Source organism: Sturnus vulgaris, chromosome 3 (assembly GCF_052056855.1).
Source record: "Sturnus vulgaris isolate bStuVul1 chromosome 3, bStuVul1.hap1, whole genome shotgun sequence".
In the NCBI taxonomy this organism is placed as follows: domain Eukaryota; kingdom Metazoa; phylum Chordata; class Aves; order Passeriformes; family Sturnidae; genus Sturnus; species Sturnus vulgaris.
Window position 1 is genome coordinate 81464354 of NC_142245.1, and position 14057 is coordinate 81478410.

At 36.6% G+C, this 14057-nt stretch overlaps 1 protein-coding gene across 2 annotated transcripts in view; it reads left to right on the top strand.

Moving 5' to 3' along the window:
• The window catches only part of ME1 (malic enzyme 1), a 150680-nt gene that overhangs the window by 84584 nt on the left and 52039 nt on the right, over window positions 1-14057 (top strand). For both annotated transcript variants that reach the window (XM_014877783.2, XM_088162101.1), the window contains exon 6: window positions 97-200. In XM_014877783.2, the coding sequence (XP_014733269.1) occupies window positions 97-200 (104 nt within the window). The remainder of the gene's footprint in view (window positions 1-96; window positions 201-14057) is intronic.

Genomic DNA, 14057 nt, shown 5'->3' on the forward strand with positions numbered 1-14057 from the left:
CTCAAACACTGTATTTTTGTCCCCTTCTTATTAGCTAAGAGTGTAGTATTGTAACTTGCTCATGTTCAATAGTTCAAACATTTTTTTTTTCAACAGGAATTGCTGAAAGATCCTTTGTATATTGGGCTGAGACACAAGAGAATTAGAGGTCAAGCCTATGATGATCTTCTTGATGAATTCATGGAAGCTGTGACTGCAAGGTAAGTGATATATCTGTGCTACTTATTGATGAATTTCACTGTGAACTTCATCTTGAGAGAAATAAAGGTCAGTAGCTTATGAAAAAACAACAGAGTTTTAAGGTTCCAGATCAGTTTTATTTTGAGCATAGTATTTTATGAGTTTATAACTGCCTTAACTATTTACCTTAAATATTGAAGTTTTATTACTTATATGAGCAGTAAAATTCATCTGAATATAAGTAGTTTTTCAAACTTCTTTTTCAAGATTTAGATTATTAAATGTTTGCCTAATAATTTTATGTGCCTAGTGTTGTGCCTACATGATCTTCTCTGTCTCTATGATTTCATACATCACATGTCATCAGCCTTAAAGAAGCCATCATACTTGGCAACTCCTGCTTCTGCCCCCACCAAACCCAAGGGACTAAGAGCTTGACAGGACTAAGCTTTTTAAATTTTAAATGTCATGGTATGGATCTACACCAAGTCAGCTCTTTCACTGCTTCTCTTTTCCTATACAGAAAGTAGTTAAATTTATTATTAGACTGTGATGTATTAAATAGTTCTCCTCGCATATCAAATAACACGTTTGCTCATATTTTCCTTGTTTGTTAAAATCTTTAGAGTTCTAGCTCTGCATTCAATGTGTATATCTAAAATAGCTCAACTGCCAGGATCCTCAGAGGAATATGTTTTCTACATCTGCCTCCCAAAGGTGAGGCTGAGCTGTGGAACCTGGAAATATTTTCCAGCTCCTCAGTCTTGCCTTGTGCCCCATCTGCATTTGAGACCTTACCTGGACATACACAACTTCTGTTTTTTCTGCCTTGGTTGCTGTGCAAAAGAAACTTGGCCAAGCAGGTGGTATTAATTTCTGTGCCTGAAACATATATTCCTTCATGTACTACTATACTCTTCCCCATCATCCCCACTGCCACTCCCTTGTTCATAATCTTCCTATGGAAGTTACTGGTTTGACTCTATCCTGTTGTATGTTTTCTACACTGCTGAATATTCCCTTGCAGATAACATTGATGAAAATTCCTCATAGAATCACTTCCCTAGAAGAATGTTCAGAATATCAGAAATTTTTCTGCGGTCTGTGTTTTGAGAATCTCTAAAATAATGCATTCTCTAACTCGCCCTTCATTTAAAATGAACCACTGTTCTTCATGCTAAAGAAAATAATCAGAGTCAAGGAGGAGATTATCTCAGTAATGTTTGAAAGGCACTTTTTACTTAAAGCTCAGTAATTTTGAGCAATTTTACTTTTTATTTTAAAGCTCTGTAATTCTGAGCAATTTTGAGCAATTTGTGTTTGCTTGACCTTCTGAAAGATCACTTTGTCCTCAGCTCAATCTGTCAGGGTCAGCAGTGATTAAAGTTCATGTTTGGAGTGGAGCACTTTAAAAATTGTAATTCCAACTTTGCGTGGTTTACTTGTGAATTGTTTTGCCTGTAGAGTGACACCTACATTTATTATGATACCAGTTTACTAAGGTGAAGGGAAAAGTGATGTAGTTAAATCAAAATCAAGTCCAATTGCTCAATAATTTTACATTTCTCTAAATTCAAATCTTTGTTTAATGTACTCCTGGCGGACTTAGCACTTACAGCTGATTCTGGAATAGCAGGTCTGACTGTTAAATATGCAGGTCATGATTCCCTTTACAACCACTGTGGTGATCTAGGTAATTATATACTTTGGTAACATGATAGTTATTTTTTCCTTAGGAGAGTTTCTATTATGTTTTTCCTCTTTTCACTTTTCTTGGCCTTCTGCTGGCTGTTTCACTGAGCAAGTATTTGCTTTGCTAATCTTAGTCGCCTGTTTGGTCTGTTACATTTTATGTTACTCATATTTATTGTTAGTTATTGCCATGGTGCTCCAAAAGAAGCTTTCTTATTTAGCACTGCCTAATCAGTTCTGGGAATAGGATAAATTCTGGTGAAATCTGTTGTCGTGGTACATCTCCAAGACATACATAATCATGAACACTGTAAAGCACAAGGCTGTCATGTATTTTTTATAAGTCTAAATTAAAGACAGGGTGATGACAGATATTTTCAAGTCGGAAAGTTATGTGAAATACCTATTTTATATCTTTTTCACCTTCATAATTCTCCAGAGAGGCCAAATGCTAACAGAAGTGAGAGCCAGGTTTTAGCATCATTGCCTGGGAGCAAGGAGTGGGCAGCAGTACAGGGTGGTGCACTCTATGCAGGCTTTTTATTGGCTTCCAAGGAATTTTCTTAGATGTCATCTTGATTGATTGTTAAATTTTGAAAATCTAGATTTTTATAAGCTGATACAGCATAATTTATAGTGTTTCATGTTGAAATGTTGTCTTTATACAGTGAATGGCATGATAATAAAGAAAATGCAATATTTTCCTCTTCTCAGCCTCTGCTGATATTCACCCCAAAAAAGTTCCTCTTATGAAACAACATTATTTATGAAAGAGTCAGAATTAAAAGAAAAAAAAAACCCCAAACCAACAAACCCAAAACTTAAACTAATCCTTACTAAAAGATTTTGGTCCAGTGTCCAGTGTGCTATCATGGCAGAATGGAGCTAGTACATTAGGATTTTTCCTAGATGAGTGAAGGCAGAAACATATGGAAAATATCTGGTTTTCTGGTGACAAAAAAGTGAACAGCTTTTATTTATTTAGACATGTATACATTTATCTGTTTGCTTATTTATTTATTACCAGTGCCAGCAGCTACCCTCTCTGAGGGCAGATACTGTAATTTCGCTGGGCATTACCAGGTGGTTTTTGCCTTTGTGTCAGTGCAGTAATTTACAGGAACAGGAAGTGGAAGAAATATTTTATGACAGGAGAAAAAATATGGACAGTTGTCTTCATCAGTGAACAACATAATACCAACTGGAATTCAGAAACGTTTGTGAAGTTTCTGCCCTGTGGAGAAATGGTCATAAAACATTTTATACAGACAAGTAAATTTTTCCAAATGACAAGTTGTTCTTAAATATCTATGTTTACAGAGGAAACTTTGAGAGGAGGGATTGCTAAACAACACTTGGGTAGCTGGGATTGATCCACCAAAGCTTCCTGTGTAACCAGAGAAAATAACTCTGTGTTTTTATTCCAGTTCCTGTTTCTTCTCTGCTTGACTGTGATGATGCAAAGAGAAATATATCAGTGGTCAAGAGGTATTCATATACAACAGTGAAAGGATTATGGAAATGCTTGAGGGGAAAATAAATAGAATGGAGATGGAACAAGAAATTAAAGGAGAGTTAAAAAACCATCGTTTTAGTAACAGGGACTTGAATTTCCTTGCCTAATGCAAGAAGTAGATTTAAAGAGTATGGAATTTTTTTTCCCTATTTCAAAGCATATTTCATTTTCACAAATCTGGTAAAGATAACTCCGTGCTGAGCCCCTCTAAAGAATGTCAGAGTAGGGAAGAACCGGATCCTTCCAGCTTGCTTTCTGCTGCAGATCATCCCCAATATAAGTCATTATACTGAGCAGGGAAAATACTGACTTGCACCTCTGGCCTATGAATGGATAGGAAACTTAGAAAATGGAAAGAATCTGGTGGAATTTCCATAGATTATTTGCTTGCCTACCTACCACAATCCCAAAGAGTTGGATGGAATTATTACTCTTATTATTAGTTATGAGCTAAACTCTGTGGATTTGTGATGTGTGTGAGCAGCCCTGTATCACTGAAATTATCTTTCCCTATGTGTGTGATGGTAAGTTTTCAGTTACACTTCAAAATACAAATAAGAGTGGTGGACCTTGGAAAGTAATGCCATGTGTCATTTACGTTCTCTTCCGTAATGATATTTTGATTAAATCCTTCCCCACTCTTTATATGCTGTGCTTTTCTCAAGTTTGTGAGCTATAAACCAAGCTGCTGACAATTGTAATTCACTGTGTTCCATCCTAAATTACCATAATGTAGTCATTATTCCTCATTTGCCTGATTACATTATTCACAGATGGTAGCAGTATTTCATTTCACTTCGTGCACTACTTTAAAGAAGTGTTTTACGGTAAATATGGTTTAGCTAACTTTGAGAACAACTGTAAAAGCAATATATCCACAAAATCAAAATAGAAAAATATTTTAATAGCTACTTTCATTTAGTAGATTACATTAGAATATAGTTCAATTTGTGACTAAATTAATTAATTCATACAGCCCTTACTTTTGGCAAGAGAATGTACTGGCAAGAAGCCAATTTAAAAGGTGCATATAGCTATGCATCATGAAGGGAGTGGTTGGACCACACAGTCATTCTGACAGTATGTCCAAGCACAGGTTGTGAGAGCATTGGTGCCTCTGTCCTCTTTTGCACTGTAGTGGTTCAAGACCAAGACTTATATCGTGCCTATATGTTCCCATATTGATCAAGCTAAAACTGCTGTCAGAAAGCGTGCAGGAAAAAATGCTGCTGCAACAACTCCCTCCTATGGCAGACTTAATGAAGATCTTTCTGTATAGAGATTTTTTTCCCTCATTGGGACTTAGGCCCTTTGAAACAATTTTTCAAGTCTATGACTACCTGTTTCTTGCACCATGCAGTGATACTAACTTCCTAACGAGGATCATTGCAGACAGCAGGAGATGAGAAAGGTGGGTCCTTTGGCAGTAGCCTGTAGGCTGCTTTGACTACAACTACAATTGCTCTTTGCACCTACCCTCAGCTCCTTCCTGTGCTTACATCTGAGATTCATTTCCAGTCGTTGATGGGTTTGCTTTCTTCCTGAAACTTCCAGGCTTCCTTGCCCACCTAGATTCCCAGGTGGAATTTTTAGTACTCAGGAGACAAGACCATTCAGAAGGCTCCTTAGCTTGTTTGACTATTAAAAAAGGCTCTTGGACTAAAAAAACCCCACACTGTGGTTTTAAACAAGGGACTGTTTCTTGGGATAATGGATAGTGCTGTGGAAGAGGAAAACTCAAACAGTTTCCATAATCAGGGTTTATTTTGTTATAATAATTCAAGCAACTGTGATGGTTTGCCTGAGAAGAATCTTCAAATTTTGTGATTAACCATGATGACTTGTAACTGATTCCACTTGCAACATTTAAATTGTCAACAGATGATGCTGTCTCTAGGAAAGTTGTTGAGGAACCCTGAACCTTTCCCTAGGCTGTGGTGCTTAGTGGGGTATCCTGCTTCGAATTGTCCTCACATACCTGCACAGGGGAAAAAGAGAAGTAAACTAACTGTGCTGTGTTTCTTGAGATGGGATACTTGTGTGCACGTTTGGCACTCCTTCAGTTGCCAGATCCAGGGAACTCTGATGTGGAGGAAAGAAGACTTGGTAGAAGACATCTCATTCTGTGTGTTCTGTTACATAATGGGGAGTAGGTTAATCAAGTCACTCCTAGTATGAATACGTACATCACAGAAAGAAGCGTATAGGCAAGCAGTTTTTGTTGGTTGGTTGGTTTGGTTTTATTATTTAGTGACTTGTATCCTTCTTCTTCCCTTTGCTATTGGTTCATTTGGTGGTTTAATCATATCTAACTGCTGGAAATGTTACAAATATATGCTCTACAGACTTTCTGGACACAGTAAGTAGTATAAGGAGAAGCGAGTCTGTCAGTGAAGCAGGATAGACAGAACCTAATCACATCAAGTTTATTTGCAGAGAGAGACCTATTATTGTTTGTGATGCAAGACCTTAGAGAAATTAGCAAAGATCAGCAGAGGAACCTTGAAGTAATAAAACCTCATTCATCCTTTAAAGAAAACAAAAAGTAAAAAAATCCTCAAACATGGTACTGAGAGGGAAGGCTATTGTTTTGAGTTTTGAGATGAGATAGAGAAAGTGGAGGAATATTTTAATATTATTAATATGCCTCTTGTACCAAAAGTGAATCTGGAGCTCAAATTGGATATATTTATGTTCTAATAATGCTCAATTATGTCTCAGACTTTCTGCAGCCATTCAAAACTCAAGAAGTGAAGAACATGCTGTTCCTACTCTTTTCTTCTCCAGACTATTTTAGAAAGGGAGTTTTCAAATGGAAAAGATCTGGATAATCTCAGTCACTTTCCTTCATCTTTTATAGCTCCAGCAAATGGTGGGCAGCAATCCCAACAGAAGTTAGCTGGTGCACTGTATTGTAAATGGAGTGAATGTTGATTTATTTGAATAATTTGTGTGAGTGTAATATTTTAACAAGGTTTATATTGTTGTTACGGAAGTACAGTAGTTTTCCAGGCTGTCAGAAGCAGCAGTTTTTTTTTTTTTTTTCTTTTCTTCTTTTTTTTTTCCCCATTGGAAAGTCTAGTAAAGTAAAATATCAAAAGTTTGGCTTCAGTTCACATCAGAATGCAGTAACTTATCTGTCCCTTTTATCCCAGCTCTGTCTCTTTCCCACTAGAAGTCAAGAAGTATTTCTACCTATATTTCAGCCCTCAGGAAAACTTTCAGTCACTGATGGTCTGGCTAATTGGATTTGAGTACCTCAGTGCTTCTTCTCTCTTTGGTCCTTTACCTCTGCCAGAGAGCTGCACTGCTGTGCTTCATTCAGATTATCCCACCCAAACTGCTGCTGCTGAGATTCCTGATCCATGGCAGTGGATCAGCCCATGCCCATGGGCGCCTCTGCTGCTTGGTTGCTTAAAATAGTAAGCCATTAATAAATACCACTGACATAACCTATTCATCTTTTGGTTGTTACTGACTTGTTTTGCCACTGGCTCATTTAGCAATAAACCATCAAGGCTTACTGTTTTGTATGTCAGGTACTTGCAAATTGCTGTATAACTGCATTTTTATACTGTTTTTGATTGTAGTTGTATCCTTTTAAAATAAAATCTAGCATGAGAGAATAGATACATTGCCATGGGTCTTCAGTGGATATCCTAGAACTGAAGTTTAGATCTTTTCATACCCAAGTATATTTTTTTTTTAAGTGTTGTCATCACTGTATTAAAACTTGACAGTGACATTAGCCAAAGAGCTATAGTCCCAGATTAGACAAATGAGTGTATTCTCAGAATTTAATTAACCATGCTTCTCAATGTTGTTGCAAGACAGGACATTTGCTAGACTCAACAACTTTTTTTTCAGTCTTCCTAGGAAAATTGCAGTGGAGACTTCAGTGGCTTCCTTGGCCATCCTACAATCCTAGTAGTAATCCATATGTCCTTGCCTAGCCATGTAGTGTACTGAAGTGTGGACAAACAGCACTTCTGAAAATCAGGATACTTCTCTTTTGGTGCTTAACTGTGGATTAAAATGCTGACTTGTAAAATGCAAATATTTAACTGTATACTGAGGTTATGGCCATGTTAATCTGTAAGTTGTGCAAGCCTTGTTGTATGAACTCTTTGCCAGGGTTTTGGGACTGGGGTTCAAAAGCATTCCAGAACTGAATTCTGGAATTGTGTGCATTATCAGTTGAGTGCTGGGAACTGCCTCTCTCCTTCTATCCCTGCAGTCTCTCTATACCAATTTCATGCCAATAAAGCAAACTGAGAGCTTGCTTAATTGAAGGGAGCTAAAGACTGATGCTCTTAATTGCAAGATCATACAATTGATTCATTTCACTCATTCATTGTTTTTTTTTAATCTAGAGGCAAGGAGACAGTATTTGGTGTCCGCATTTTGGAAATTCCAGATGCACATCTTATTTTTGCATTAGCAATCGCTGGTAAACCAGTGTAAAAAATATTACCCGTGGCTGAAAAATGCAATATGACACTTCAAGCCTGCTACCATATGTAAATGCAGTTAGCTGACACTTCACAGACACTCAACAGTGCTGCCAGTGTTAACAACTTCTGAATAAATTATGTTATCACTGTAGCTAATGTGTTTTTTAATTGCCAAATCATAAAAGTTCTTTGCAATTCTGTAAGTGAATTCATTTTAATAAATAGATTTTTGGAGTTCCAAAGGATTCTGATTGAATCCCCAGAAACAGATAATACTGATCTGGTGGATCATCTTTATATAACTGGGGGTGTATATGAGAGGAAAAAAGGAACACATTTTGAAACCTAGACTGGGATATGAGGGATTCGAAGACCCTTTTTTCTTAATCACTTATTTTTTTAGGTCTTCCTAATTATGTGGTGGGAAGAATTTCTAATGCTCTCCCTGCATTGGCTCCTGCAGAAGAAAAATCTTCGCTGTTTTATCTCTGGCAGCATGTCACTGATATTGCTCCTTTAAAAAATGGGATCTAACTTTGTACAAAACCAGGAAGCTGTCCATTTCAAACATATTTTTGAAACAGTGAGAGAATAATTAGTGAACTACATTTCACAGAATTTGGTGGATTTTATCACCAAAGTTAATTGTTCATATACTTGCTGGTCTGTAGAAAGCCTAAATGACTACTGGAAAGAGATTGCTGGCAGGGATTGTTCAAAATGAACTATGCAGAATTTAATTAAAATGGAGTTAAATACTGCTAGAAAAAATAAAATCTCCTTTCTAGAACCACAGAACCATAGAAGATATTATTTCTGAAATACTTAGTTAAAGGATGTATGCGTTTAATTTGATTATAATTGCTTTGTGATTAATTTTTACTCCTATAAGTAAATTCCTTTATTCTTTTTTTTTCTCTCTCCCTATTTTAAAAGACCTCGGTGGAATAGATATATGGGATCTTTGCTCTTTCTTAGGATAGAGCTCTGATCTAGAAAACATGTACAGAAGTTATTTTTCCTTCAACAGAACATATGAATAGGAGTAAGTCTGTTAGATAAACTGAAATGTTGTCATGATAGCTACTAGTAACAAAAGAGTCTTCAAATCTGAAGAGAAAAAATGCAGGAAAAAGTGTTCTTTTAACAAGCCATAAGCTGCCCCAAAGAATTTCACTCGTGTTAATTTCAGGTAGTGTATATGCTTTGAAACTGTTTAATCAGCTTATTTTTTGCCTAGATGTCATCTATGTTTATGGCCCCATATATAAGAACAGAAAACACTTGTGCAATTCTCTGGAATGCTACAGTTCTCACAGTAATCTCATATCTCATGTGTTTTAACCAACTGTGAGAATCTCCAAATATAGCAGTAATATTTAAGTCCACTTTCTTGCATATACTTTGGTTCTGCACCATTAAAATTAATTAATTAATTAATTCATTTTCAGTAGTTGCAGAATAGAAAACCTGTCTTGTTAGTGGTTTTGCATTTGGCAGCCCTGGAATCATCTGAAAACCTAGGGAGTCCATTTCTCTAGCAGGATGTCATGATCCAGACATTAAGAGATCTTTTTACAGTATCAAGTTTTTATTAAAATCTTTGATTACAGTCTTTTCTTCTGAAAAATTAATTATAATGTGAGCACATGTTTGACTTCTGGAATACTACATTTCATCAACTGTGGGACAACAGTGATTCTACTGAATTTATACTGGGAAAACAGTTAGTTAAATAATTAATCCTTCACATTTATACCAGCTGATTTAAGAATGCCATAACAGATACAAAGAAATGCTTTGTTAAATTTGTTAATTATCCTAAATTTGTATAAAATAAATGATTTTTCAGTGTAAGCCAGACTATACAGTCTAAGGACTTGTTTTCTTTTCTTTGCCAGAAAAGTATAGAAGCTGTAAATTATATATGGAAAATATTTTAAAAGTACGATATTTTCAGGATAAGAGAACTGAGTGCAGCTGGTTTTGTATATTTTCCAAATCAGATTTCAAAATGGGAACCAGCTGCTCATCTGTAGCTCTTAACTAAAATGCATGGTGGCCATTTTTGAAATAATATATGTGAGGAGTACTGGGTATGATCCTGATGTCAAATTCAGCTGCACATCCTTGCTTAATTGCAGCACCACCTTCAAATGCTGCAGGCCCATAGCCTAAAGACACTTAAGTGATTTGTTGGCAAAAAATCCAGAATCAATGAGGAGATCATGGTGGATAGAATCCACTGTGCATTTTTAACCAGCATTCTACCTGAATTGCTCAGCCTCTTGCAGCTGTGCTGCTCTATTGCATTAACAGACACCTCCAACTGGGCAGGCTGCTCCTAAGAATTGGTTTCTGGACATAAGAGCACTGCTGTGCTTTTGTCCCAGATGCCTTCTCCTTGGAGCTCTACTGGCAGAGCTGCTTTCATCATGTCTGGTAGCTATTGTTCTGCTTCTCTGGGTTTTGCTTCTATTAAAAACTCCATAATTCTGATACTTTGTAAGTGCACCTCTTGGTATAAAACCATGTTATGGAGAAAACTGTAGAGCCCAAGACAAGGAAGCGGCTGTTTCATACAGCTCTAGGTATGCAGGACAGAATAAGGTGCTAAACCAAATTTTTTTTTCTCTGTGTTTGGGAGCAGGAGGTCAGATGGTTAAGAACAAGGAGCTAATATGAATATAAACAGTTGAAGAGGTCAACAGAGCATTTTCTTAGTTGAGGCTTGTTGGCAGTAGTTTTGGCTCACAGAGCAGAGGTAATGTCAAAGAACCACTTAATAGAAAGTGAGACAAAACAGATTTTTGACAAAGAACATAGTCTGTGCTCCAAAGAAAACCACTAAACTAGTTTTAGCTTGAATAAATATTGCCAGTTTTCAAATTTCATCTCATTTTGTTGCTTTGCCTTCTTTCTGTGTTAGAAATCCTGCTGTGATTGAAAAAAATGGGAAAATTCACCTAAGTAAACTTTTTGGCTGATAAACACAGCAATATTGCTGATGGAGGTTTTAAGTAATGTTCTGTGCCTGGGTATTTCAAATGATTGTTTTGCTTGAAAGTGTTTTAGTGGGGTTTCAGGTGTGTAATTGAACTGCGCTGACATAAACTAAGCAAGGTGATAAATATGAAATCAGAGTCTGAAGACACTTCTAAACAAATGCTCAGTTCTTCTGGGTAAAACCTAAAAGTGAAAAATGAATGTTAAGTAAACTGCCCAGGATGATGAATTTTTTTTTCATTATATTTATTCTCCTGGGTTACAGAAGTGACTTTGAAGCAGTTGAATAATTTTAAGAGAAACAGCCAAGGCTAACTTCTGCTTCTTCACAAAGAAAAAAGTGTTTTTAAATAAAGGCATCAAACTCCACTCGTGTTCAGTTTTAGAAGTCAAATGTGGATGTATAGTAAAAACAATAGTAAGTATCTCCTTTGGATAAGAATGGCTAGAAGAGAAAGCAGTTCCATTTTGATTGTACTTATTTTGATTAGAAAAGGTTTTAATTTTGATAGTCTAATGCTTTTAAAGCAGAAGGAGCTAACTTTTGGCAGAAGTAGGATGCAAGAAAACAATTGCTAGTGTGCTACTCACCTGTCAGTCATAAAGTGAAAGAGTGCTATGAACTAATTTTGAAGTTCTGAGCAGCACTGATGGTACCATAACAGACCTAGCTTAGATGGCTTTTATCATTATGAAATGTTAAGTAGTTTATAGTAATTATAGACTTAACTACCATCTGTGCTAGGAACACCCTTCACTTGCAGCACCTGACATTGGGGTTCAGACTTTTCCTGTGGTTGAAGACTTTGCTTAAATGACACATTTACAGGAAACTGAGTTCCTTCATTTTTAATAAGGTTAACGTTTGCTTTTTCTTACTTAATTATTAGTCAATAAAGTCCAGTGCTCTGCTGCTCAGAGGTGTCAATTTGTAACTTAATGCAGGCATGACTGCTGTATCCTCAGAAAGAGGATATAATAAGAGATAGTCCTCTGCTGGGAAAAATCTGGTATCTTTTTTTGTATGCTTTTCTCTTGCATATGCTGTGTGACAGCACCAGTGGGTTGTAGCTTTTCTTCTCTCAACTGAGGTTCCTGGCTGCAAGGACCATGATGAGTGAGAGTCCATGGAAGTTTAAACTCATGGAAGTTTACACCACCACTGCAACTTCTATCCCTGTGATGCTGTGGATTAAGAATAGTGAAGGCATCTACAAAAATTAACCAAAACCTGAGTAAAAAAGTAATTTGCCAGATTTTGTGGATTCAAGCAGCTCTGATAGACCAGCTGATGTCAGAGTGACTTTTTTTCCTCCCCTGATATGGTATAGACCTCAGTTAGGTTTTGAATGTCATGACACAATTATTTGGGGCCTACTTGATTTTTTTTTTCCTTCCTTGGTGGGGCAAGGGTAGAAGCTTTCAAAGACAGTAACCTTGTCTGGTGTGATGTGTCTTGGATGTTTTTTGCTTAACATGGCAGCACCATACTTCACTGGTAGATGAGAAAATGAACCCCACTTCTCTCTGAATAGGTTTGTTCAATCCTAATCCTATTCTTGTTCTTAGCCATTTTTGTTCCCATCTATAATTACTTCTAATCCTTCTATGTCACAGCTGTTTTCTCTTTTACATCTTCCTGGGTTGCTGATTTGCAGTTCTAAGGTTTTCTAGATGCATTGGTTTGGTTATTTAATTACTTTGTTTCATGATATCCTAACTTCTGTCTCTGTCATGCTCTGGCTGGCTGCTGAAGTCCCACGTCCTTGGCTCCTTGCTTGGTTCTGTCGTAGCACACCACAGTTCCCACCCTTCTCTTATCAAGGGATAAACAGGTGATAAGCAAAAACTGCTGCTTTTCAGCTTCATTAATACTTCCTTGCTATCACTGTCCTCACTAAAAATAAGAAATATTTAAATAGTTTTTATAAATGTTTTTGTAGATCACTGAAGCATCTCAAATTTTGCTTCTTAAGCTTTGTCCCAAATAGGATGCAAATTAAGTATTTAGTAACATTTCTAAGTACAAAGGACTCAGCAAGATACTATCTTTATAGTCATATTTTAGAGTGATTAATACATTGTATGTAAGAAAGAGGAGACGGTTTCTTTCCACAAACATCTGTTTATGATTTAAATTCTGCAAAATATCCAAAAAAAGGCTATGTGGTGAATACAGACTTAGAACTTTCGCCACGTATCCTACTGTCTCGAGAAACTGCTCCTATATTACTATTAATTTTGTTGGTAAAATTCCAAATCTGTTATATAGACTTCCAAAATATTTGTAGTCACATACCCTATTACTAAACAAAAATTAAAAGTGAGAACTTGGGGACTGTTTTTGTAGAAGATAGTTATTATTTCATTAATTCTGCAACACAAATTCACAGTCAAAAGCATATTGTCATTATGAGTGAGTTTTAGTGTAAATAGATGGGAATGTATTTAAGAAAGTCAGTTTTGCTCCACATGCCTTTCTTCCTTTTTTCCAGTGGCAGATCACACCTGTTTTCCATGTAACAACCATCTGGCTCTTAATGCTGGGGATGCAGCCCCCTTTTTCACAGCTTGCTCAGTCTCTCCCAGTTAGATCTGCTCTGGTCAGGTAGTGGCATGCAGAGCTAATCTGTTTAGAGGGATCCAAGTAAACATTAAATTTTGCACAGCCTTACTTCTGCACCAACAAGCTTTTTTGTATTTCCCAGCCATCTCTTAGACAAAAGAGAAACACATTATGTCAATGTTTAAGAGGCTTTTGGGCAATAGTCTTAATAATATGCCTTATGGTCGGCCCATAATCATAGGTAATCATAGAATAGATGATTACTTAGGATAAGTGATTCCTATAGGTCCCTTTCAACTGGAACTATTCTGTTTTCTGTGAGCTTTGGCTCTATGTTGAAAGAAGTATGTATTTTTCACTTTGGATTGTACAACTTGCTGAGGAGAATATTTACTCATCAATGGTGGAGTAAACATGGATTCTGTGATTTGTTTGTGGTTCTGCAGTTTGCAAACTTGGCTTTTTCAGAGATCTGGTATGTTCCAGATAGTCCTGCTTAGGGCATACCCCGGACTTCTATGAGAACAAGTTGTTTGTCTCTTGGCATAAAGATAAGGCTGTCATGTACAGCAGCACTTACTAGATCTATGTTCAAATTCTATCAAGTAAACACTGCAAGAAGATCAGGAAAAATGTGAGATTC